Below are 26,394 nucleotides of genomic sequence, written 5' to 3' on the forward strand. Positions count from 1 at the left end.
ACATGCATTGCGAGCATGGTAATTCGGTCGAGCAGTTGGACCTGAAACGTGTAAATAAAAATACCGCACTCCTTAATTTAAAATCAACAAATGTAACTTATTTATCCTTGCGTGGCGGGGCAACGACAGTCCTTACAACACGTGTGTTCATACACCTCGTGCGTGGGTGTATGCCAGACAATTTAAACAAGCCATTAGCGACCACTGGGTTGGATTAATTGCCGTTAAGTGTCTTGCCCAATTAAGGACACATACGCCCACAATAAATGGCAGCAACGATACTCAAACCGAAGCCTGTCCCATATTTTAAATTGCCCATACGTACCTTCGCCGCATATAGTCGATTCTTCTAGCGAAGCTGTGTTGAAAGCAAGCCCAGCAGTAAGTGCAACCACAACCGCTGGGGTGATGTAACTGAACAGACAGTTTCGCAGCATTGCCCGGCTCTCGTACTTAGAAAATACCTGAAATATAGGGTAAACGTCAACCGAGAGTCACAAAACGTGGATATTATACTTCTTATATTGTCTACACGAATGCCTTTACAATATATAGTGTCCTACTGTAACTACTGTATCCTGAAAACTGTTTTAAAAATTGAAGTGCAATGTTGCAGTAAGATTTTTGTCCAAAAAAAGAAAATTACGACGTGATTAAAAGAATTAAAAAATATAATTGCGCTTTTCCAAAAATGGGCTATTTGTCTGATAAATTATAGGAATATTTATCTATAACCACTTACCCGCACTAAGGAATCATACATCTCTGAGCTGTACACTGACATCCAAAACCAAGATGTTAGAAAGAAATAATGTAAAAGCATCGTGACTGCTGTGCACGCTTGTGGGTTCCTAGTTTGGGAAATTCCAGCCATAAAGATGACGTATGCAATACTAAGATTAGCGCAAATATGTTGGAGAATCGACCCGGATCGAAATTTCTTCAGTTCTCTGTAGAAATGCATTGAAACAGATAATGTTATAATGTTGGACTACCATCTTAAATGAATGTAACTTTATCCTCGCACGACGGGGCAACGGCAGTCGTTATAACGCGGGTGTTCTATTTTATACAGCTCGTGTCCGCGTATACAAATGACTGCGTAGATGTAACTTTGTGATTGCCGTTTATTCTGTTGTGTAATGTATATAACTGATAATTTAGACAACCCAAAAGGAACTACTTGGTCGGAGCAATTGCCGTGCACTGTCTTGCAGAGAACACATTATATTATACGCCAACAACGACCACAGCGGACGCACCACCTCTATGCTGTAGATAGACTTGCTAACTAGCACAGTATCACAGCTCAGACTTATACCTGCTACATGCAATAACTATCACGGTTAGCAAAAGTCCGACCACAGAGAGCAAACAACCGACCAAACTAACACTTGAGAGAACATGGTCGTTTGGGAATTTTTCTGGTTTCTGAAATATAAACCGTCTTTTATCAACAAACCGCTGAATAAAATACTTTATAGTATACGCTGGGATAAGCTGGAACATGTTTTCATTCTCTTTTATTGCTCTTTTGGTAGTAAACAAAGAATATATTGGATTGTATAATTGTACATCCACACGAGACGTTGTTAAAACATAGATTAAGAATAAAAGTTCTTTTGTCCTAAGTATCCATCTTATCCCACAGTACCAAACACGAATCAAAACTTACAACCAAGAGAGCGAAATTGGTCAAATGCGTGCATAAACATTGTGGTGGATTGGACGTATGGTTATAACAGCAACCGTCAGTTAACCATCTTTCTTGAGTGTAGTTCCAATATACGCATGTCAGTTTGTTTCGAATCAGCTGTATTGAATAAATGCATATATTCTTGTATGATGTTAATATGATAACAATGCTCGATTGTAGCCTATATAAGTTGAACGGCGCTTGTTTAGCAGAATATATTTTTCAGTAATGTTTACTTCTAGTTGGGGCACGGCCTACTAGAGATATCACTAAGTAGGCCGCGTGTGGTTGGGGTAAATTAAATTAAAAATGGACGTCTAAATAATATAGTAATCTTTTAAAGTCCATAGCCTATTTTGTTATAGTAGGGTGGGGGATGATGGGACACCTTTTCACTCTAGTGTCTCGTCCCATTTTGTTGTAAACAAAAAACATTCAAATAAATATAAAACCATATCCTCACGACTTTCACAGACCGTTTTTAATTGTTTAAAACACGATATTTGGATATTATGTGATAAAGGTGTCCCGTCTTCCCCAACACCACTATACCTTTTGTTTTATTGTGTTCAAGCTTTCTATTTCTTCCTCGATGCGAGGAAAGTCGATACGAATCGGTTCTGGGAGGTCTTTCACGTGATTACCTGCTCCAATATCTACAGAGACAACCTAAAACACGAGAAGTTATTTTGACAAATTAACAAAATTTGACAAAAAAATTATATTATTAATTTTTTTTGAAGAGTTATACTTTAGTCAAAAATTATTTGAAAGACTCATGAGACACCTTTTTATCCCATTTTCTCGTCCCGTTTGGAGTAAGCAAAAAAATAATCAAAGAATTATAAAAAACGTAGCCTTACGAATCTAATATCTATACCATTGTTAATTGTTTAAAACACGATCGGGATAGTTGGATTTTGTGTGCTAAAGGTGTCCCAAATTCCCGACCCTACCATATAACATTAAATACCATGCAGTATAAAATAGTTACAGATATGTCTGACAAGCATGGGTATTTTACTGGCAAGCATGCCTCTTACAGACGACATATATATTGCTCACATAATTAACAGATTTGTTCGACGGAAAATAATTGTCGTTTTTGTAAAGTATGACCGCCACCCTTCCTTCTTTACGTTCCGTAACTCCAGTTGTTGAGTTGAAATTGCTCAAGGCATTCTGAATTGCACTGTGCGGTATTGTGACGTTGACTGACGTCATAAGGCTGTTATTCCCCGAGATTTGTGGCGAAAAATGGACAGAACCGTTGGTGATATTGTAGTGAACATCGACGGCCTAAATATAGATTTAACGTTATATGACTGGATATGCAGATATGTATTCTAACATTGAACTGAGACAACGTGCTCATAGTAACCCGTCAGCTATTTTAATCTCACGGTTTAATTTCCGTACTATATAGACGGGGTCTCTTTATATGTGTTCGAAAATGAAATAACCAAAAATACGTAATTATTTATGTTAACTGAGATATGCTTTCGATTAGGGGATTATATTTTTAATTTATACTCTTTATGCCGTGTTGTTCATGATAAATTTCCATACATACATTACATGTGTATTAATATGTTTCATAATAATCTTGTTTTTGTAGGTTGAGGAAAAATGGTTTTCATTCTCTATTAAATTTAGAGAATTTTATACCCGTATTCCCACCACTCTAAAGAGCGTTTTTAATTGATAAAACACGATCAGGAAATATGGGATATTATGTACAAACGGTATCTATCTTACTCCAGCACAGTACTATTCGGTTTTGGCCAAACTAACATTCTCAATTGACGGTCACATTTTACATTGCAAAAAATATTTTTTTTTATAAATTTACTTGTTTTCATACCTCTATTGTAAATGCTGGTGTTTTGAGTTGGAATCGTTTCGATTTTTCGTCCAACTTTCCATTAGTTGCAATCTGCGCCAGTGACTTTCCAATACTTTGTCTCAACGTGTTGTTCATATGTGTTAGATCGGGTGTAATGTATGATGACGTCATACCGAGATACACAAGAGTAGGAAACAAATCGATCTGTGATGAAATATTTATTGAATTAAAACTTAGTACTGTGGGGTTAGACAAATACCCTTAGCATCTAATATTCCATATTTTCTAATCGTGTTTTTACCAATTAACAACACACTTTTAAAGTCGTAAAGTTACCGTTATATAATTCTGTAATTTTTTGGTTTACTTTCAAATGTGTCGATAAAAGAGAATAAAAATACAATCACGATAAATAAGTACACTCAACCAGATGTAAAACTTTACCTCAAGCGAGCCATTCTTCATCGCTTCCCCCACCCTTCCCATGTAACCCACTATATCCAACACAGCAGATCTTGAAACGTTCGCTCCAACAGATGTGAGAATATGCATCGCCGCGCTTGTTGCCATGACGTTGGATGACGTCATAGGCGAGTTCCGGACCTGTAACGTGACAAATTTCTCACATATGAGTTAGATCACGATGCACCGTCTACTGACGTATTAGTTATACCACAAGCATATATGCTTAGAATAGAAAATTTAAAGGTGACCTTTTCATATACCATTATAATGGCTAATATGGTATATACCTAAAAGGACCGGATACAGCAGTTGGTAAGCGGAAATAAAGGTCGTGGGGTAGGGTGGGGCAAGATGGATATTGTTAGCACATGACTGTATATATATCTAAATCGTGGTTTTTACTTTTAACAACGATCTTTTAAAACTGTGAGGTTGTATAATTCTGTATTCTTTGTTTACTACCAAATGGGACGATAATTGAGAATTAAAACATGGCCGATCTTTATACCCCACCAACTATATTTATGAAACTCATAAAAAGTTCTTGAAAAAAAAGTTAATTTGCTACTTTTGAACAGTTTTTTTTTAGATAAAAAAAAGTTTAAAACAGATAATACAAACTCTTACGTTATTCATTATTGAGTCCACCGTTGCGTTGCAGTTAATTTTGACCAGATTTTCAAGGTCGAATGTCGGGGTCGACGAACAGTTTTCGGTGCCAGCGTTAAAAGGGCATTTATCTACGCAAGGCACTAAACTCCGCCCCCTGCCTGTTTTGTAGATTAAAATTGTTTGAAATGGTAGTAGAAGGGGAAAAGATGGATATACCGTTGGCACATAATATCCCGTATTTCCTAATCGTGTTTTAAACAATTAACAACGCTCTTTTAGCGTCGTGAGGATAGGGTTGTATATTTCTGTTAATATTCATTGTTGCTAAGCAGGATCAAAACACATAAAAAAGAATAAAACCACGTCGCAAACAATGTAGAAAAACCTCCCATCTCAACCTCATATATTTATAGCCTAGAACATTGTCTGTATATGCAATATGCTAAGGCCATAAACCTGGGCCTTTTACGCATGATAATAGTCATAGTAATATTTCACTTACCCGGGCAATCTGTATGATTAGATTGTCCTAATGCCACTGTTCCTGGTTCGGCTGGTGGATACCATACGTCATCTATTAGCTGGCTGTTACATATCCCTAAATAGAAATGCTGTTACTATAGTAGAGGGCGTAGAGTAAAAGTTACGCTAAGTCATACGTTTGTGATGCAACCTCGCTTACATTTGTATATTCACACGTTTTAGAAAAAAAGTGTTTGAATTTATACATAGGACGTTGAAAATGTGATTACGCAACGATAATCTGAAGAAATATGCTTTGGTTACCGAGTCAAAATTTGCTACTTATTTTATTTTAAAATTGGAAACATTCTTTTAAAATAAGATACAGTACTGTAGGAAAAATAGATACTGTTTACACATACTATCCCATCTTTTCTAATTATTAAAAATTAACAACGCTTTCCTGGAGTCGCGAGGATATACGGGTATTTAATGCTGTAAATAATCTTTGGTTGCTACCAAATAGGACGATAAAAGATAATGAAAAACACTGAAATCTCTTTTTGGAAACATTAAAAAATACTTTTTTTAAATGGCGTGTTTTAAATTGTTTTTATTCTTGATTTAAAATTTAGGCAGATCGTATCATAACATGTCCTTATCTTACCCTAACCTACTATACTTGAGGTTGTACCTGTTAATATACTTTCGGTGGTAACAGCTTGTTCTGTAGTTGTCATCATATGTGTTGTATAAGTTGTATTTCCAACAGTTGAAACTTCCAAAGTTGTGTGTCCTGTTGCCTCAACAGGAACGTCTGTGTTGTTGTTAAAAACTGTAAATAATTAATTTAAACATTGAATATTTTTTATGCATCTCTTAAAAATGATAACGAAGAACATAGTGTTGAAACAATGAAGAATGGGGAATTAACAGCAAAACACTGTCGTTAAAACATGGATAAAAGGTATGGGAAGCGCGCCAGTTAAAAAGCGTGGCTGTTGCAACCTAGATACATATAAAGCTATATAATGCACAACAAAACGACTCCTAATACACCCAAGATACATAGAAAGCTTTATTATGCCAACATTTATGTATTTTAAAAATATAGCCTGTCAAAAAAAGTTCAAAACGACTCCAAAAAAACATAACTTCAAATACTATTCTTACCGTCCGATTCAATTGTAAGTCTACGACGACCATCAGTGTTAGAATCATTGGAGCATTTTAAATCTGAAAGGGTATAGTCCAAGTTAGTTACAAAACATAGTTGAATGATTTGTAAATTTTATTTTACCGTCTTTGCTGTTAGCTTGCTCGTAACATCCGCAAGTTACCGTTGTCCCATGCTTGCCGCAAAAAGCGTTTGCTGAACATCTGTGTTGGTTGTTCTGGTGCATACAATCTTGGTATGCTGCAACAAAAGCAAGTTACAGTTTACATATGAATAAGGTTACAGGTTCAAGGCTCGTCGCCACTACCATCGTATGCGCCCCGAGCAAAACATTTATAATAGCAGTTGTTCCAAACCAGTGGTCCCTTATAGGTTGTCAAATTTGTCACCAGTACACGCACAAATAAGTTATAATTACCCACAACCAATGTTATAACGACTGATGTCGTTAAACCCGGATGCGAGGATAAAACAAGTTACATTCTTTCATTCACTCGATTGAACTACTTTACGATTATGAACTCACATATAGTGTTGGTGTTTTCCTCTTTATAACGACATAGACAATGACTTGAACGTGGACACCTCACACACGTTAGAAGTGTTGAACCAAAATACACAACTAGAAACGAAGAATAATTATTGCGGGTTAGCGGCCTCGATTTTATTCGACACCTTTTCATCAGTATAATTTTTAACCTCTTTAGTGTTTTTTGTTTACTATACCAAATTGGACGAGAAAAATTGAATGAAAACGTGTCTGATATTTTTCAATTTTACTATAGATTATTTTTGCATTTTTACGCTTATATAACGATTTTCTATATAGAAAGCTATTCGTTTAAGTAGCAAAACAAATTATTGGCCTTGCGTCCCTATTTAATTACCTGTTGGTTCGGGTGGTATGGCTTCTCTGGGGTTGAATTGGCTTGGTGTATCTATAGAATAAAAGTTAAATAGAAAATCTAACCTCACGATATGTTGGAAAATTTTGTTCATTCAGTTGCGCATGTATGTTTTTGTTCACGACTTTCAATGTGCCCAACATAATACGTGACAAAACCGTTTCGGTCATGGTAGTCATAATATTGCAAGGGTGAGATTAATACTGTAATAGCACATAAAATACTCCGTATTTTCTAATAGTGTTTTTAGCAGTAACAAGCTGTATCGAATACGTGATAATACGGGCATAGTAGCAGGGGATAGGGGCATGGGACATCTTTTCATTCTATTTTCTCATCCCATTTTGTACTAAGCAAAGAACTGTCAAAGAATTATAAAACCGTAGTCTCACGACTCCCGTACACCGTTGTTAATTGTTTAAACACGATCAGGATATTTGGATATGTTTTAAAGATCCCGTCTTTCCCGACCATACTATACAACACATTTCAACTACCATATATGGTTCCTACCGTTTGGTCTTGCTGCTATGTTGGTGTTGCTTCTACATCCAGAACCTATAAGTAAAAAGTATAAGTTTCAAGTATAAACTTCGTATGTTACGAATCTTACTTGTATTTTCTGCATCGTAACACCCGCATGTTATCGTATGATTATGGACAGAGCATAATGCATTAGCCGAGCATCTTATGTTCGAATCCTGCTGCATGCACTCGGTATAGTCTGGGAAATAAAGATACGTAATTACATGCTTATATTACAATAGACACGAATCAAGAATGTTCTTAACTAAGTCTAGCAGGCGCTTATCATTTAGAGTAATGAGTCATATAGTACAGAGTTTTAAACGCGGTGTGGTCGCATAAACGACATAAAAGTCTCCGGGTGTTTGAGTAATGGGCTAAATCTTTCCTAAATCCCAAGTAACTAAACTACACAGAATAGCTACAAGTATGCTACCATATAAGATATAGGTCACGGTTTGTATATTATCTCGTATATTTACTTACTTATGCATGTGATTCCTTGCGGTACAGTGGACTGCTGATCACATAAACATGTACCTGCTCCAGTACAACACAAACAAGCGGCTCCGGGGTCGTCAGAAAAGACTATAACAAGTTTGTTGGATAACGTACATATAGGACATTATATAAGACATATAGTAGGGTGGGATAGACATGAGTTTATTCTCTTTTCTCGTCCCATTTGATAGTAACCAAACTTTAATTATAGAATTATATAAGTAGCCCAATAGGACTCTAAATTAGGGTTGTTAATTGTTAAAAACACGATCAGGAAATATGGAATGTAGGCGCTAACGGTAACCCAGCTTAAACCTTATTACTATGCATATAAGACTAGCAATAATACTTACATAATTTTTGTTGGCCGTTTGCGGAATAACACAGCAAGGGGAATATGATTGTAATCAGTAACTTGTACCGGGCACCTTTCATTTTTAGCATTAATCAAAGTTTAACTCAGTAACGGCACGTAACCTAAATAAGCAGCCAAACTTTATACTAATTATTTATTTTTGCCTAACACTGTTCTAACTGTTAGAAGATTTCTGTCTTAAAATATAATTTTCGCTTGCATATAGTAGGGTGAGGGAAGATGGGACACCTTTTCAATCAATTTTCTCCTTCAGTGTGGTAGTAAACAAACATTCAACGATTTTTTATAAAACTTTATCCTCACGGCTCCCATAGACCGTTGTTAATTGTTTAAAACACGATTCGAATATTTGGTTATTATGTGTCAAAGGTGTCCCATCTTCCCCCACCCTACTATATAACTATTTCATATTTTCACATCATAAGCTGCTGTTATGTAGCGTTTGCCAAAACAACTCAAATGACTGGACTGAAAACGCTTCTAAGAAACACTGACAGTCCATAACCATGAAATAACTGCACTCTCTTTGTTATTGACGCATTTATAAGGAAAAGGGCGACTGCTCTTCGTGATTCGTGTCATGCAATTGCGCACCGTCATGCGGTTTCTTATGAATCGTTCAGGTTCTGTGTTAATGTGCGCCTTTATTATCTATACCGATAAAAACAAAACGCCTGCTGAAAATCACGGCTGATTTTAAACCCGGGATTTTCGATGGTATTAATTAATTTAAATGCCATTTATAAAAATAATGACCTACAAAGTTGCCTTTATACTGTGAAAATCCCGTATTATAACGACTGACGTTGCTAGGCCAAGAAAGATGAAAAACATTAAAGTTATCCCGTCTTTCCCACCCCTCTATGATCACCCGTTATGTTATTTTACTCTCTTATAAATTCGCCATACATTCTTTAAAATATTTTTGTATACTTTATTTTATAGTATTAAAAAAATACTGGTTCGTATATACGACGCAAACCGACAACGAGAAATGCAAATACGAATGCGCTTATAAATACACCTAATATGGCAATACTACGTGACTCATAACACGAGTATATGTAATATTCCAAGAACTGGTAACACTTCAGATGTTATGCATTGGGATATGTATATATAGAAGTGCATAAACAAATTATTGCACAATTTAGTGTTTGTAACTACATTTTAATATTAATAATCACCAATAAAGTAACGTATGTAGTAGCTATAAGTGGGCACGAGGTGAATAAGACGGAACATCCGTTATAACTATGCTGTCATTTTCCGGCCACGCTTGAATTAAGCAAGTTTAATTAATTTATTCATGAAGCTTAAAGTATACCGAATTAGGATAGGTACACACACTGGTTTAAATAAATTACATTCTTGTTTTAATCACAGTGGCATACAGCGAATTCACATCTGGAACCTGCTGCACTAAAACATCGTCATATGTAGATTCGTTCTTATTTTCCTGCTCATGTACAAATGTGGGATCTGCCGAAACTTGGTTGAGGTTGGTCTCTCTGTTGCCCGTGTCCAAGTTACTGGCTCGATCAACAGGAACATTCTGAGGAAGTTTTCCTCGTTTACATAGCAGTACTACAATGCCGACAGCGCAAAGAAAAGCGAAACCAGAAAGGGAGACAATCAAAGGCAGCATGGTTGAACTGCCACCTGTAGGTTGTGGTGTTGCATTTACTGAAACAGTTGATAATAAGTTAAAAGTGGTGTTAGATGCGGTAGCGACAACAGAATTATAGTAATTGCTGGTTGTTGTTCTAGTAATTTCTGTCATTTCAATATTTTTAACTGAAGAAACCGTAGTCGGGTCTATACTATGCTGCAAGTTAGGTCTGGTTGTTGTTTTTGCTGCTGAAGTCGCACAAGCCACAATACATGACCGAACTTCACTAGACACTTCTTGTGAACAATATGTAGTGGCGCTTGCTTCTGTTCCGTCACTATAGGTGCATTTGCGTGTCCAGGTTTGCTTACCACTGCTGTTACATGGGTTGTTAGCTATACAAGTTTGTGGTTTCCAAGCAGTCCAAGTCGGACTGACCAAACCAGTACAAGCTTCAGTCTTCGTAGATGATGTATGAATAATATTTGACGCCACGCAGTATTTCTCATTGACTGCTATACCGTCACAGTCGAGGCATTTCCGCACTAATGTCTTGCTCGGAGAATTTTCAATTTTAGGCAACGCAGGACAACTTACACTCACAATCCAACTGCCCCATGCGTACTGGTTGCATGCTTTCTTCGTGTACTGAAAGGAGCAAGACATTGTTTCTGGAACGGGGTCTTGTGACTCACAATAGGGGTTCACAGTGACTGTATTTTCATTACAAACACCACTACAAGCACTTAAATGGTTATATCTGCACGTCCAACCAGATTTTGCTTCTGAATGAGTAACTTTATATTCAGTTTTTCTCGTCCTGAGATCAGCTGAGCAAAACGAGCTTGTTCTATTCACATGCCATTTAAATAAAGCGCAATTGCTGTCAGTATAAGGTCCATCATTTACACTGCTTGCTATTTCCCATTTGGCGCAGCCGTATGTACCATACAACTGAACAACCACAAATAAAAACACAACTTTTGACAGAAATCTCATTTTCTCAAAGTGGCCTCTGATGCTTACGCTTCAATATTCTAATGCAAAGAATACATAGATAGTCAGCTGCAGGAAACATAATATAGTCCTGTATTTAGTTCCTTATCCTAGCTACATGCGCGCCAAATTTAATCGCATGTTTATTTTATAATTATTTTATAAAAACACCCACAAAGCTTACTAAAATACATCTCTGTTTATGTTGTCTATTCTTAGCAGTGTATCCTCTTACGTAAAACAAGATACTATAACTTAAATGTGTGGGCATGCACTGTGTACCAAACATTGTAATCACCTTTTTATATTTTGCAGGAGCAACCGATATATTCATCACAACGATGAGCCAATATCTAAATACAAATTGGTAAGCAGCCATCTTGTTTTTAAGCAATTCAATCGCTCAATTTGGAGTTAATTTTATGCATCTTGTCTGGTATTAGTATAGGGTGGGGGGACATGGGACACCTTTTCGATCAATTTTCTCGTCCCATTTGGCAGTAAATATAGAACGTTTAAATAATTATGAAACCGCATCCTAGCGACTCCCATAGACCCTTCTTGATTGGTTACAACACCATCAGGATATTTATTATGTAATAAAGGTCCCCCCCCCCACCCTACTGTATAGTGCTTGGACGAGCGTCTTAAAAATACTTTGTTACCGAAACTTAACGTACATAGCGGATGATTTGATTGGTTGTGGTTAAAACGGAGATGGCTGCGGACCAGTCTGTGTTTTATTAATATACAACGCTACAATATTCGTTTGGTTAGGTCCAATTCCCACACTTCGTTGAAATCTAATACATTTATTATTATCTTCGCAATAAAATATAAAAGTAAATCTCACGAAATTTTACTCGTTTTAAATTATTACTTAACAATCTAAAATTGCAGTATACGTACAAGTCCGTTTAAATTTACACGCGTTTATAGTTCATCTGGCTGAAACGACTTTTGTTTTGGTCCGGTATAAGTTTTATCATATTCATATACACCTTCAGGTGCCGTTTCTGTATTGGTAATAGATGTATCTATATTTTCCAATGGTGCAACCGTTACAGGGGGTTCTGCATTTAAGCACTGCTGTTGCGGGCGTCGTCTTTTGTAAAGCAAATATGCAATAACGACACCAACTAAAATGATAAAACTCCCGAGCTTACGCCCACTATAACTGGTACAATAACATATGTAAATCTGTTTTCACTTAGATAGTTTATTACTGTTGTTGTATCAACCGTTGTGCAAACTTTTACTACAGCAGTGCAAGACCGACTTTCACTGAAATTCCCTTGCGAGCAGTATTTAGTTTCAACTGCTTCTGTTCCATCTCTATAGGTGCATTTGCGCGTCCAGGTTTGAGTACCATTGCCATCACATGAGTTATTAGCTATACAAGCTTGTGGTTCCCAAGTTGTCCAAGTTGGGCTGACCAAACCAGTACAAGCTTCTGTTTTCGTAGATGATTTGTCAATAATATTCAACGCTGAGCAATATTTTACGTTTACTTCTCTATCATCACAGTCATAGCATTTTCTTGTTAAGGTTTTATTAGATTGATTCTCGATTTTTGCTTCCATAGGACAACTTATGTTTACAAACCATTCACCCCATTTGAACTCGTTGCATGCTTTCTTTTTGTATTGAAATGTACACCATACGGTATTGCCTTTAGTACACCCAGATACAACGGTCACAACACTAGCAGGACACTGACCGGTACAATTGTCCAATCCACTGTGATAAAAGCAAGTCCAACCCAGCTGTGGCACAGGCTGTATAACCTCATACTCCGTTTTTTTCTGCGTTAAATTAGCCGAGCAAAACAAAGTGGTTCTCGTAACATTCCATTTAAATATACAATTAGTAGAATGTTCTGTATTAGCACTGCTAGCTGTTTCCCACTGTTCGCAACAATTTCCTCCACGAAGAAAGCAAAACACCAGAAACACAACGGGTACCAAAAACATGTTTTAAATTTCCCTTACAAGTCAGAACGTAAACACTGAACTAAATAAAAATACAGTCTCCAAACTGCATGCAAAGGTATGACGTGTACTTATACTGCTGCGTATGAACTGTATGATTGTTTGTTTATGCTGTGTATGTATATTATGATATACTCAGACTCCATCTACGTTTTATGTAAATTCTAAAATTTAGAACCTACACCCTACCCAGTGTTTTCGTTGGTTAGACCTGTTTTGTACGCGTGTTAATGCTATAACTACATGAAAAATTAATTTATAAAAATTATAGAAGGGTGGGGTAAGATGGGACATTTTCCGGTCCTACAAAGAAAGTTTACAGAATAATGTAATAACTGTATTCTTAGGAGTACAAAACAGCGGTAGTATTTGTTCAAAACACGGTAAGGGAATATGAGATTTAGGTGATAACGGTACGTTCATATGTTCCAGTTTCTTTTTCACCAAATGACTTCATACTAAAACGACTTGGTAATTTATAAAGATACGCTACTTAGGTGAACATGTTATGGACAATGTATAATTTTCTTCATTACTAACAACGCATTTCCCCGAACATCATGGTATTTAACACGACGTTTGAAATAACGCGCTGAAAGGGACGTCTGATTTCTGTCTAATGAACTCAACTGACCTCCGCTTACATTATCAACCGTTCCTTCACACTCGCTTGCAGACAGGTTTTGTTTGACCGCGTGTCTGCAAATAGTTGCTTTTAGCTCTAGAGTCTAGCATAAGAGCGTGACCGTTACAGCACGCTATTAGCATGAGTAGTGTTTTTAGGTTTTGCTAGCACTAACTGGTAGTTAGGTACATGCATAAAGCGGTATTTCAAATGTATGTTTTGAATGTCAGGCGGATAACAGGCTATGTACAAGACGTGTGGGCTTAGTAATGTCGTTCATAAAAAAATGTATTATGTTTGGTTTAATACTTGCAATACTACCCAGCTTGTTGAAACGATACTATAAGATTACTATCGACACGCCAAACGAGGAATACGACTTTATAATAGGTAAGTACGGTTTGAAATCTAAAACAAGTTAGTTGGTATTGTAATAAGCTCGTTATTTAAATCATAACTGATGTTATGATTAGGACAGTAAACTGTACGTTTTCCCAGTAAAGACCACCAGCGTGGCACGTCATATGGAACCTGAGACTTAGGCCAGAGTTGGTTCATTTGTACTGTACAATAATATGTGCAGTACGGCGCATGTGACGCAATAAAATACGTCATATAAATAAATACTCTGCTCCTACTGGAGCGTAACGTTATCATGCAGATTGCAGACGCCTGGAAATTCGACGCGTGCGGTGGCAAAGTAGTTAGCGTGTCTCTATCCGATAGTTTACGGATTTAAGGCTCGACGTTGCTACTATGGCTGTAACACAGTGCTTCATTATGAACTGTTTAAATTTTCAGCCACAATACAGTACAAAAAACTCTTCCAAGAAAATTACTTACAAAGTTGAGACATCACAGCTCGTAAGCGGACGCAAGGTGTATGAAACAGAACACCCATGTTATTATAACGACTGTCATTTCCCAGCCACGCAAGAATCAATAAGTTACATTAATTTATTTAATTATTCATATCAAATCAATAATACGAACTTGTGCTTCCACAGTTGGCAGTGGAACAAGTGGCAATGTGATTGCAAGCCGTCTTACAGAATCACCAAACGTCACGTAAGCATGAACTCTAGCATTGTTTTCGCCAAACAAATATTTGCATTGACCTTGTGGTTTAGAGTTCTCGTTGTGGAGGCCGGCGATGATGACGCACCGAATCCACTGATTTCAATTCCTGCCATGTGTGGCCAAACACAAAAATCTTCAGCGGATTGGATGTATAAAACGGTATCGCAGAAACAGGCGTGTCTTGGACTGACAAATCAAGTAAGCTGTTTCTCTCCTTAACCTATTCATCGGCAAGAAAATGGTTAGCGTGCCAGCTGCTGTAGCCCAGAGTTAGTGAGTTCGAGGCTCGATACTGCTACTAAAGTGGACGTATTTGTCCTTGGACAAGACACTTCATGGCAACTGCTTCAATAGGTGGTTTTTACATATACGCAATAACTCGTAAGTGTGTACGAGGTGTATGAAACCGAACACCCGTGTTATAACGACTGTCGTTGCCCCTTCACACGACTAAATCAATAAAAAAATTACATTTATTCATTTAATAAGCACGTGGCGCTGCAGAAGCCTTAAAATATTGCTTTAAGATCGCATATTTTCAATACATTTTCGCATAACCGTTCAGGAAAGCTCGTGGCCACGTGGAAAAGTGCTTGGTGGGACCAGCAGTCTTAACTTTATGGTGTACGCGAGAGGGAGTAAACATGACTTTGATGAATGGGAAACCATGGGCGCTTCTGGATGGAATTATAAGGATGTTCTTCCCTACTTTAAAAAGCTGGAGAATGCTACGAGCGTCGGCGGTGACGGTGAGCTGAGAGGGAAAGATGGGCCACTGAAACTTTCTTATCCTTACTTGCATTTCGTGACGGAGTTGTTTGTGAAAGCGGGACAACAAATAGGTATTAAGATTTTACAATTATGAGGATTTTACAATTAATTTAAGTGGTAATTCTTACTTGCGAGGCAGTGTACCTGGTTATAGGACAACTTGAAATCGTGATTTAGCGGCAAGTTTTTTTAAACTTTTTTACTCAGATAGATTGACTGTCGACTGTCGTTTCTTTCTCTTCGTATCTTTATTTAATCTGAACCTTGTTACTGCATTCGACGAGATAAATAATAATATAATCCCAATATTCTTCAGTTTATGTTTTTTTGTCACTGTAATTTCTCATCTAAAGAGCATAACAGCCTAATACTAAGGCATCCAACTAGATACCGTAAATAGAGTCTTACTCCAGGTCTCGCCACATCCGATTATAATGGCAAGAATCCTGAAGGTATCGCATATAGTCAAACAACTATCTGGAACGCACAGCGTCAGAACTCTGCTACAAGCTACTTAAGGCCAATTATACATGAGAGGTAATATTTCTAAATCAAAATGATTACAATTTTTTCAAAATTAAAAAGTATTTTTACATTTTGTTTTATATTTTTTATAAACTTTGTGACGTCGTTTTAATAGACGTCATCGCTTACACGTCATTGGTCGCGCTCACGTGCGCCAGATAGTGTTCGAGGAGGAAGAAGACGGAAGAAAGCGAGCGTCGGGAGTAATCTACGTCAGAGATGACGTAGAAGTCAAAGTTAGAGCGAGGAAGGAAGTTATAGTGAGCGGGGGTGCTGTGGGGACTCCCCATCTTCTCATGTTATCAGGGGTTGGACCCAAACAACATCTTAAAGATTTGGGGGTACGTTGTGATAATAATCGGCCTACTTTTTATCCTTTCGTTGTAGTGATGTCTATTTTTAGACAGAGTAATGTCTTTTTTCATACAGTTATACAAACAGTTACTCGTATAAGCGCTCAAGACTTGTAAAAAATCGAACACCCGTCGTGTTATAAGGATCGGCGTTGCCCCACCACGCGAGCATAAACAAGTTACATACACATGTATCCTTTCATTCATTCACTTTCAGATAAATGCGATTGCTGACCTTCCAGGAGTCGGATCTAATCTCCAAGATCACGTGATGGTCCCTGCTCCTTTCTATGCAACCAAATTACCGCCAAGATCTTCGCTGGACATGTATACGGTAGAATAGAAAACTAAATATATTGAAACAATGTTTTATTATTAACGATTGAATCTACAGGGGAAGTATTGTATAGGGTGGGTAAAATAGTTCATGTTTTATTCTTATTTATCGTCCCATTTGGTAGTAAACAAAGAATATTTGCAAACGTGTTTGATAGGTAATGCTGTAAATGGCCTCGTATATAAAAATAGGTTTATTGCATTTATATACTGTTTTTACACTGTTCTACATTACAGCCTCTGCTTGGTATCCTCCCCTACATATTTACATCCAGTGGCCCTCTGTTGAGTTCTGGTGGTGTAGAAGCTAACGCATTCATTCGTTCCCATCTCGCTAAAGAGGGAAGGTACGACTTTAAAGTTTTCGCATCCAAGTTCACATTTTCTCATGCAAGTCAAGTATCAAGGTGTAAAAATATCCAAAAAATACGTTTAAAGTTACACATATGTGGTAACTCGTAAGCCGTCACGAGGTGTATATGAAACAGAACATCCGTGTTATATAAAGACTGTCTTTAAATAAGTTACATTTATTCATATACTTTTTTTCGCTGTAGGCCAGATATTCAGTTAATTGTACAGAGCGCAAGATGGGACTTTGGTATGACCATGAACATGATATTAGATCTGCTAAATCTTGACGCTGAGGTTAGTTGTGAGTCTGAATCTTTGTTCATTTTTTTGTTCAATTAAGCATAAAAATAATATAGATAAAAACTAAAACAGTAAAACAGATGATAAAATCTTTTTAACAGCATATGAAGAGAATAGAAAAATGGAGAGTGACCCAAAATGCTGAAACCACAGCGCACTTCTTAATACAGACTGGTCTTGTCCGTCCACACAGTGTTGGGACGATACGACTAAAAAGTTCAAACTATAAAGACCATCCTCTGATTGATCCGCAATATTTAACTGATAAGAGAGACGTTGAAATATTAATAGCAGGTAAGTTATGTTGTATTGGTAATTTTAAAATGTAATAAATCGTATAACGTGCGATACAGAGTACCTGTGTTGTAACGACTGTTGTTGCCATACAAGGATAAATAAGTTACAATCATTTTTTCTCCAACCGGCATAATATTTAAATTAAAATAACCTTGTTTTTGTTGCAAACTGTAAAGGCTCTTTCGATAGCCATGTATGCTCTGTACAGAGAAATTTATTATATTTGCAACGCTAAATAATTTAACAAAAACTTTCAGCAATGCGGAAAAACGAAGCGCTAGAACAAACAGAGGCATTTAAATCAGTTGACGCCAAACTGGAGTTCGGATACTACGGTTGCGGGAACGAAACCAGCCCAAGGTAGTTTTTTTTAAATAAATGCAAATATTTACCCTCGCTTGGTGGGGTAACAACCGTCGTTGTAACACGGCCATATAAAAACATCTTACATGAAATGTCTTTTAGGTCAGATAAATTCTATGAATGTGTGATACGGTTGATTACGTTAACAATATATCATCCTGTTGGAACGGCAAAGATCGGGTCAAAGGATGACGTCATGGCGGTGGTCGATCCACGGTTAAAGTAAGTCGCTATTGGCAGTGTTCTACCATCTTACCCCAACACGTGTGCTATCTTGCCTCAACTCGTGTTTCATCTTACTCCGATACATGTACCACCCTGCCCCGATAAATGTACTATCTTTCCCCTATATGTATCATCTTACCCCTACACGTGCGCCATTTTACCCCAAACTACTCCATGTTTTTCACGACGCGCAGAAGTAACCAGAAACTAGTTAGGGGTTGGGATAAGATAGTCCACTCTCTTTTATCGCCCCCTTTAGTCGTAAACAAATACTATTTACAGAATTGTACGCTTTAAAAAATAATGAAATAAATCTTATACAGGGTTTATAAAGTGGACGGCTTACGAGTGGCTGATGCTTCAGTAATGCCTAGTATTACATCAGCAAACACACAAGCCCCTTGTTACATGATTGGAGAGAAAGCAGCTGACATGATAAAGGAGGACTGGGTGTTATAGAACTGTGAGACTTGAATAAACGGTTGTTTAGGTTTTGGTGATATTTTTAATTGTTTTTACCTCGACATATATGCACTGTTCTACTAAAAACTTTAATTGTACAGCCTATTTACATGTTTTTCTGTAATTTTATTCATCTTTTAAATCCTGAAATGCCTCGAAATGTATATTGTATACTATTAACACGTTATACGTTTCCTAATTAAAAATATTGTTTAAAATGATTTCTGAAATTGAGTTCTATTTTTGACCAGAAACAATTTAGCTTACTGTATTATAAATCTAGAAAGCGAAATGTATTTACACTCAATCAATTTGTTTTGTTCTCGCTTTAATCCAGAATAATAGCTGTTAATCGCCTTGTGACGCAATACGGTAAACATTAAGTGCAATATGTCGACTCAAAATAAAGTTTTAATCTTTCAACAACAATATATAAGCGTACAGTTACTCGCAACATGCATTCTGACTTTTCAGCAGGACAAAAGGTGCTCGACTCCTACTACAACGCTTCGAAAATCTACTACTAGTTATTTTTTTTTAAGTCCTTTCAGGGTATTCAAAACACCGAAAAAATGTTGGAAAACTTTCGCTCGATGAGATCAAACGCCATGAACCACCTTCTGCCACCGAACCCATTCAAGGACGAAGGACCAAGGATCGTCTATCACGTGACTGTAACGGTAAATATACTTGTTATATTTTGTAGCTTTTACCTTTAAAGTTATGCATGTTGTGTAAATGTATTTTTTTGTGAAACTTTATGTATTCATTTTATTGTGACTGAAAAAAACTTATTTTTGTAATATTTGATAGTTGTAACCTGTTTCTTGATTCAATTCCAATCTAAATTGACTCAAGGCTATAACAATATTTACGCTGTATGTTATTGTACAACGTTTAAACTGATATATAGATTTCTGTAATGCGTATATCCATATTTTGCGTACAAGAGAACGTACGATTCGCCCATAAAATTTATTTTGTTAAGTCACGCCGGGAAATCTGGAATGTAGGCCATAGTTGGCTTATCACCCAGGCTACTTCTTTTATAATTACATATGCTTTAATATTTCTACAGACCGGTGCTATGAAGTACGCTGGTACCGATTCAAACGTCTACATTGCTATGACGGGGGCGAGCGGTGAGAAGACGAGTTTGGCAAAGTTAGACAACTCGTTTCATGATGACTTCGAACGTGGTAGTGTCGATAAATTTAAAGTTAAACTGGAAGATATCGGCAAGCCAGTCATTCTTACCATAAGTAAGTATAGAATCGTAATGTATAGTAGGGTGGGGAAGACGGGACAACTTTAGCACATAATATCCAAATATTCTAATCGTGTTTTAAACAATTAACAACGGTCTATGGGAGTCATGAGGATACGGTTTTATATACATTGAATGTTCTTTGTCTACTACCAAATGGGATGAAAAATAGTATGAAAAGGTGTCCCATCTTTTCCCTACCTTACTATAGTAGGGCAAAATTATTTTCGTGATAAAAATAAGGTTCTAAACCAGTGGAATTCCGGTTGGTAAATAGTATATGGATGTTAAAGATAATGACCCAATTGTGGCCTAAATTCCAAGTACCTGGCTCAAATCTCCGTAGGACCTCAGCCATATAGTGCAGAATGTTTTTTTGACAAACTTTTGGCGGATCTTACGAGTTTTGCCACAAAGTTGAATATGTGTTGGTGTTTCTATCTCTACCTATTATAAAAATACCAAGCTACAGTTCAAAACGCTTTAATTTGGGGTATAATCGATACAACAGATCACTAACCGTTTTGTTGTTTAGAACACGAAGAAGCGGGAATGTTTGCTGATTGGTTCGTGACTTCGGCTGTTGTACAGAAGGCTGGTGACAACGCTGTTTATAAGTTCCCTGTAAACATGTGGGTAACTGGTACGGTGGACATTGCACTTGGAACAGCGAAGTTGTTTCACCAAGAAGAGAATCCAATCCTGCTTTCCCATCGACGTCACGAACTTGAAAAGAAGAGACAGGAGATCAAATGGCGATCTCCTGAAAGCGAAGACGCAAAGGGATTACCTGGTAAGTAAATCAAATAGCATCACATTTGAATAAAATACAAAACCGTATGCACCCAAAACAATTACAATATACAGTAAGTTGTAAAACGAATCAAACAGCCTAAAGTATTATTGTTTAATTTATGCTGCAAATATGAGTGTATACCTTGTCCTTGCACAAGTGGCCGGAAAACGACACCGCTGTGTTATAACCACTGTAGTTCTCCGACCACGCGAATACGCGGTGATAACTTTTGGATAACAGTTCAATCTCCTGCAGTACTTTAAAGTTGTACTGTATAGAATTGTTGCTTGAATACGATCCGCTTATCTAGGTTACATTTTCGGCGACGCTTTAGAAGACCTGCCCCGTAACCTGAGGCTTGAAGAAGGTATGCTGAAGGAGTTTGAAGAGACCAAAAAAATGGGAAAGAATAATATCATGGAAAAATTCCACGGTAAAAAATAAATTCTCCATCAGTATGCTATGTATTAGGCTTGAACAACATGATCCATGTTTTTATTTTCTTTTATCGTCTCTATTTGGTATGGTAAATATAGAATATTTGCAGCGTTGTACAACCGTATCATCAGCATGACTCCAGTAATAGCGTTGTTATTTGTTAAAAAAAAACGATTAGGAAATATTGACTATTATGTTTTACACCATCCATCTTTCTCCGACTATACAATTACAGTGCTGGCTTAAGGGTTTGATATTTATACTGATTATATTTTGGTAAACAGGGGTTATGGACAAATGGGATCAGTTTGCTGATTTTAAAAACGTTCTCATGCATCCGAAGCTGCCGAAAGTACCAGACTTCCAACAAAAGTAAGTTTTTAAGCTATAACTCCCATATACTTTGTAAATGCTCTCTTTGTATGAATGTATGACGATGCACTTCTTATAAAATAGCCTGTGTAAAAGACGTATAATTGCACAGTCTAATGTTTCACCCAATAAATGGGTATGAAACCCTTTCTTATACACGTTTATTAACAATTTGTATCCACACATAAAACTATAACGACTTGTGCCTTCTTCAGTTGGGAACGTGACGAAGAATTCGCTCGCCAACTACTTAACGGTTGCGATCCTACTTTGTTGAAAAGATGCGACGAATTGCCCAAGAAATTCCCAGTTACAAATAAAATGGCAAACTCGCAATTGACACGGGGTGTATCGTTAGAGCAAGAAATTAAGGTAGTTAATATTATTCTAAAAATTGGTTGTTTTATTCTTAAATTAGCAATCGGTGATTTTATAGTTTCTCTTCAAACTGCTGTTAGTTTACTCGTGACTAAAAATCTAGTAATGGTAAACTATTGGTTGGGAAAAACTGAAAAACTGTTATATTACATGGTACAGCGATAAACGACAATCGTTAAAACACGCTTTTTGCGATTAAAACATATTATGTTTATACATTTAATTGGAATATAGAACCGTGGTAGCTAAACTAAGTAATATTTTATAACTTGTGTCATTCTATTCAGAACGGTAACATTTACATCATCGACCTTGAGATGCTCGACGGCATGCCATGTGGAAGAAGTCCCATCAACCAAACAACATATTTCTCGTGTGCACCAATATGTTTGTTGTACGTTAACAGCAAGAAGAATTTGGTTCCCATAGCGATCCAGCTATGGCAGCAACCAGGAGCAAACAACCCGATTTGGACCCCAAGCGATTCCGACTGCGATTGGATGCTTGCGAAAATCTATTTCCGTAATGCAGAAGCGAATGTACAACTGGTAAAATAGTCATGTTCATTCAAACTTGGCTTGTACTTTGTTTTTACTTTCTAAAAAATTATAATGACAAAAAAACTTTTTATAATGCATAGTGGAAAATAATATTCAATTGGTATAACCTCAAAAGTTTTCTTCCAGATTATGTTTGCAAATAACCACCAATGTATAATTGATAAGAATATTTATTTTGAATATTTTTATTGGTGCATTCATAAACTATAGTAGTGCTTATTTTTATCAATTCTACACCGGTTAACAAAACGAATCCAATGTATCTCTGTGTAAAATAGCAGCTAACTCATTCCATCTTTACCAATCCGTTCTTATCACTAACGGAAACATTTCACCAACTCATATTTATGCACATTTTATCTAATAAAAAATTACAACTTTTTTCAGTTGGTCGGGAAATTGTTCCAAACTCATTTAATCCTGGAGCCGTTCGCTGTGGCTGTTCACCGGTGTCTCTCACAGTCGCATCCAATCCTTAAGCTTCTTCTTCCTCATCTCCGGTACGCATGTGCAGGAAACCTTGTCATTCGTACTTGCCTCATTAATTCAGGGGGAGCCATGGATAAACTGATGTCTTATGGTGAGTTATGGGAAATATAATAGAACGTTATGCATAATCTAGTAGGGTGGGAGAAGATAAAACACATTTTCATTCTGTTTTATCGTCCCATTTGGTAATAAGCAAAAAAAACTTCAAAGAATTATATAACCGTATTCTCATGACTCCCATAGGCTGTTGTTAGTTGTTTAAAACAAGATCAGGATGTTTGGATATTATGTGCTAAAGGTGTCCCATCTTCCCCCACCCAACTATATATATTATTGTTCGCACACATGTCCTATTACTACGCAGTTTCTTTCTATCATCATAGTGGGGTAATAAGCAAATCCTGGCGTAAATCCCAGGACCCATCATCCACATAGATCATATATATATATATATAGATATATTTATATCTTAACACTGATCGTAACAGCCTATTTAGGTATAATCGCACAACGCTACAGGTATTCATACGCTAATCTAATATACAGGCGGAGGCGCCCAAAAACACATCATCCGCGAATCGTTTCGTAACTTTAAATATGAGGATTTGAACATACGGAAATTGCTTGCTGAAAATGGTACAGCTGATCGTACAAAACTACCTGGTTATTATTTCCGAGAAGATGCTTTTCTACTGTGGGATTGCTTGGTCAAATACGTGTCGAAAATCGTGAGATTCTTCTACAAATCGAATGAGGTGATTTGGCATATCTATATATATTGTAAGGTGGGGTAACATGGGACATGTTTTGATTCTCATTTTCTCGTCTCATTTGGTTGTTCAAAACACAGGAAATGTGGGATTTAGGTGCTAATGGTTACCTATCTTACCCCACAGTATTATACTAATCTTAAAAATTTAAAACTATTTTTGAATTTTTAATTTAATTTCTAGGACGTGAAACGAGATGAGGAAATACAGAATTGTATTCGTGAAGTACGGAATGACGGTTTGGGTTGGGAAAAAGGGAACGACAAAGGTATTCGCTGATATAAAGTTTCTTCTGTATCAAATACGTAATCGAGATATTTTTCAGGATTACCAAAGGAAATAACAAACACTGAACAACTGGTCGAATTGGTCGTGAGCCTTATTTTTACTGCGACTTTTAGAAGTGCTGCAGTTACTAACGGGTTGTTTGATATTTGTATGAATGTCCCGAATTCCCCGTTGAATATGGCGTTGCCACCACCTACTGAAAAAGGAAAGGTAAACAAGTTACAACAACAATGTTTGTTTAATGTGTTCTGCAGACACGATTTGTAACCAATGCTTTTTAGTGTTTTAAACTTTTTACGTTTTAACACAGTAGTTTTTTGTGTTGATTTAATGACTGGCGCTTTATTGTGGCAATTCCCCTCGTTACTTTAATTAGTTTGATATTTTGACGCCACAAGTAATACCGTTTGTTCAATTAGCCTTTTAATCGATACTTTTCTTAGTAGTGTTTTACGATATATATATTGCTAAGCCCTTTACTCTTCAAACTTATATCATGAAACACCCACATAATTCTCAGTCCGGGGACATTAACTGCATTGCTCTAATTCCACTTACGTTAACTTTTTGTTTTATGTAGGCAAGCCATGATCTGATACTGCAAAGTCTGCCAAGCAAAGCATCAAGTTGTATGCAAGTAACGCTGTGTCATGCACTATCGAAACACGCAGATGAACAGGTGTAGTTATTGGTTACTATCTACCTTTATAGCATTCATGTAACCAATACATTATAATGCTATAGGTCTACATGGCCGACTATCCTGTCGACATGTTTTGTGAGGAACCTGCCCAGAGAGCTGCAGTTCACTTCAGAGATGAATTACAAAGATTTTCTTCAATTATTCGATCCCGAAACGAAGGATCTAATATTCCATATGAATATATGCTACCAGAAAAAGTACCGATCGCTATTGCTATTTAGATTACCTAACGACACATATCTTTATAGATTTGGTTTTACATTATATATAGTAGGGTGGGGTAATATCGAAAATGTTTTTATTCTTTTTTCTTGTTTTATTTGGTAGTAAACATTTACTGTTTACAGAATTATAAAACTGTATCCTCACGACGCAAAAATAGGTTGTTTATTGTCCAAAGCACCATTAGGAAATAAAATATTAGCTATTATACGTGCTAACGGTATTCCATTTTTACTCCACAGTATTGTGTGTTCTTTATGTGTAGTTTTTTTGTATGTGCAGAAATTATATAAATATCTACTGTTTGTGTTTTCGCTGGTGACTTCTTTTTATCTTACTTTCATCATCAAAATATATCCTGCATATTCCTATAAAACATAATTTAAAATTACAGTCATCGTATGCGTGTCGTAGCTGTATAAATTACAAAGTTAAACAGTGAACCGTATACTTGGATGGTCGTAATACAATCCAGTGTGCCAAATACCTTTAATCGTTTTGCGCGCGTTGATTACTAGATTGCTTCTGGCATTCCATGCCCGAAAGGACATTACGGCGCAAATTGCTAAGCTTTTCGCTTTTTTGATAAAAAAAAACGTTTTATGTGTTATGTGGCAGTGTGGGTCTGTAGAAGCGAAGTTAAAACCTATTTGAGTGTGATTTTAAGAAAGCTATTTGGTGATAAATTTAATGTAACAGTGTTGACAACCAGCAGCAGTATAAAATAAGAGAAGAGTGTTTTGCTCGTGTATTAATAAGATTTAAAGTGAAAGTTTAATTACTTTGTGCAGACATGTATTATGCAGCAGTAAAAGTAAACAGAAACGGTTAAAAGGCTATATGGGCCTATATAGATATCTTAGCAGACAGTCTGCTGATCGAAGCGATTTAAGACAGCAGCACAGCCCTTTTATAAAAAGACGGGAGAGACATAGTTTACTTTACTCTCAGTCAGTGTGGAATTACAAAGCATCTAATCAGAGAATAAAAACATACTCAACTTGTTTAATTCTAAATGTTGTTTACTTCAAAATGGAACGAGAAAAAAGATTGAAAACATAGACTATCTTACCCCACCACATACTATAGTTGTCAGCTGCTATTAATTGAATGAACGCGTATGACTCTTAACTGGAAACCGCATCACGATTCATGCAATTAAAGAATTTCCTGTTGATTTTATTATATAAATAGCAGAGTATAGAACTATCGTTTGAGGTTCTTAGGAAAACTATTTCACGTCACCGATTGAAATC

At 36.6% G+C, this 26,394-nt stretch overlaps 3 protein-coding genes across 3 annotated transcripts in view; 2 read left to right on the forward strand and 1 right to left on the reverse strand.

Moving 5' to 3' along the window:
* LOC108949831 (adhesion G-protein coupled receptor G7-like) overlaps positions 1-8,653 on the reverse strand; it is a 10,992-nt gene extending 2,339 nt beyond the window's left edge. The window contains exons 1-19 of the mRNA XM_026836288.1: positions 8,543-8,653; positions 8,175-8,276; positions 7,777-7,887; positions 7,677-7,721; positions 7,146-7,196; positions 6,785-6,880; positions 6,382-6,498; positions 6,255-6,317; positions 5,776-5,898; positions 5,122-5,217; positions 4,635-4,777; positions 3,987-4,145; positions 3,561-3,746; positions 2,762-2,995; positions 2,249-2,365; positions 1,676-1,813; positions 1,322-1,431; positions 743-950; positions 326-464 (exon numbers count right to left, since the gene is read on the reverse strand). Coding sequence (XP_026692089.1) covers positions 326-464; positions 743-950; positions 1,322-1,431; positions 1,676-1,813; positions 2,249-2,365; positions 2,762-2,995; positions 3,561-3,746; positions 3,987-4,145; positions 4,635-4,777; positions 5,122-5,217; positions 5,776-5,898; positions 6,255-6,317; positions 6,382-6,498; positions 6,785-6,880; positions 7,146-7,196; positions 7,677-7,721; positions 7,777-7,887; positions 8,175-8,276; positions 8,543-8,633 — 2,329 coding nt within the window. The 5' untranslated portion in view covers positions 8,634-8,653. The remainder of the gene's footprint in view (positions 1-325; positions 465-742; positions 951-1,321; positions 1,432-1,675; positions 1,814-2,248; positions 2,366-2,761; positions 2,996-3,560; positions 3,747-3,986; positions 4,146-4,634; positions 4,778-5,121; positions 5,218-5,775; positions 5,899-6,254; positions 6,318-6,381; positions 6,499-6,784; positions 6,881-7,145; positions 7,197-7,676; positions 7,722-7,776; positions 7,888-8,174; positions 8,277-8,542) is intronic.
* Positions 8,654-13,941: 5,288 nt separating this feature from the next.
* Positions 13,942-19,076, forward strand: LOC100177144 (oxygen-dependent choline dehydrogenase-like). The gene is made up of 13 exons (XM_002123849.5): positions 13,942-14,179; positions 14,797-14,857; positions 14,920-15,067; positions 15,435-15,711; positions 16,054-16,177; positions 16,281-16,506; positions 16,736-16,852; positions 17,092-17,201; positions 17,412-17,502; positions 17,610-17,802; positions 18,063-18,165; positions 18,271-18,390; positions 18,717-19,076. Exons 1-13 carry the CDS (start codon positions 14,059-14,061, stop codon positions 18,850-18,852), a joined length of 1,827 nt encoding a protein of 608 aa, XP_002123885.2. The 5' UTR covers positions 13,942-14,058; the 3' UTR covers positions 18,853-19,076.
* A 229-nt stretch (positions 19,077-19,305) lies between these two features.
* Positions 19,306-25,533, forward strand: LOC100179479 (arachidonate 5-lipoxygenase-like). Its single transcript, XM_002123777.5, has 13 exons — positions 19,306-19,535; positions 19,934-20,117; positions 20,658-20,915; positions 21,229-21,351; positions 21,641-21,728; positions 21,944-22,100; positions 22,394-22,654; positions 23,054-23,246; positions 23,702-23,910; positions 24,109-24,193; positions 24,251-24,423; positions 24,794-24,892; positions 24,958-25,533. The coding sequence occupies exons 1-13, from the start codon at positions 19,428-19,430 to the stop codon at positions 25,135-25,137; spliced, it is 2,118 nt and encodes a 705-aa protein (XP_002123813.5). The 5' UTR covers positions 19,306-19,427; the 3' UTR covers positions 25,138-25,533.
* The last annotated feature ends 861 nt before the right edge of the window (positions 25,534-26,394 follow it).

The sequence above is a fragment of the Ciona intestinalis genome, chromosome 10 (genome assembly GCF_000224145.3).
Source record: "Ciona intestinalis chromosome 10, KH, whole genome shotgun sequence".
NCBI lineage: Eukaryota > Metazoa > Chordata > Ascidiacea > Phlebobranchia > Cionidae > Ciona > Ciona intestinalis.

Excerpts from the sequence above, each read along its gene's own strand:
- LOC100177144 (XM_002123849.5), top strand. The coding sequence starts at position 14,059 with ATGTCGTTCATAAAAAAATGTATTATGTTTGGTTTAATACTTGCAATA. Across the intron at positions 15,712-16,053 it reads GAAAGCGGGACAACAAATAG|GTCTCGCCACATCCGATTAT; the intron begins GTATTAAGATTT and ends GTCTTACTCCAG. Across the intron at positions 17,202-17,411 it reads CATCTCGCTAAAGAGGGAAG|GCCAGATATTCAGTTAATTG; the intron begins GTACGACTTTAA and ends TTTTCGCTGTAG.
- LOC100179479 (XM_002123777.5), top strand. The coding sequence starts at position 19,428 with ATGTTGGAAAACTTTCGCTCGATGAGATCAAACGCCATGAACCACCTT. Across the intron at positions 20,916-21,228 it reads AGACGCAAAGGGATTACCTG|GTTACATTTTCGGCGACGCT; the intron begins GTAAGTAAATCA and ends CCGCTTATCTAG. Across the intron at positions 22,655-23,053 it reads CAGAAGCGAATGTACAACTG|TTGGTCGGGAAATTGTTCCA; the intron begins GTAAAATAGTCA and ends AACTTTTTTCAG.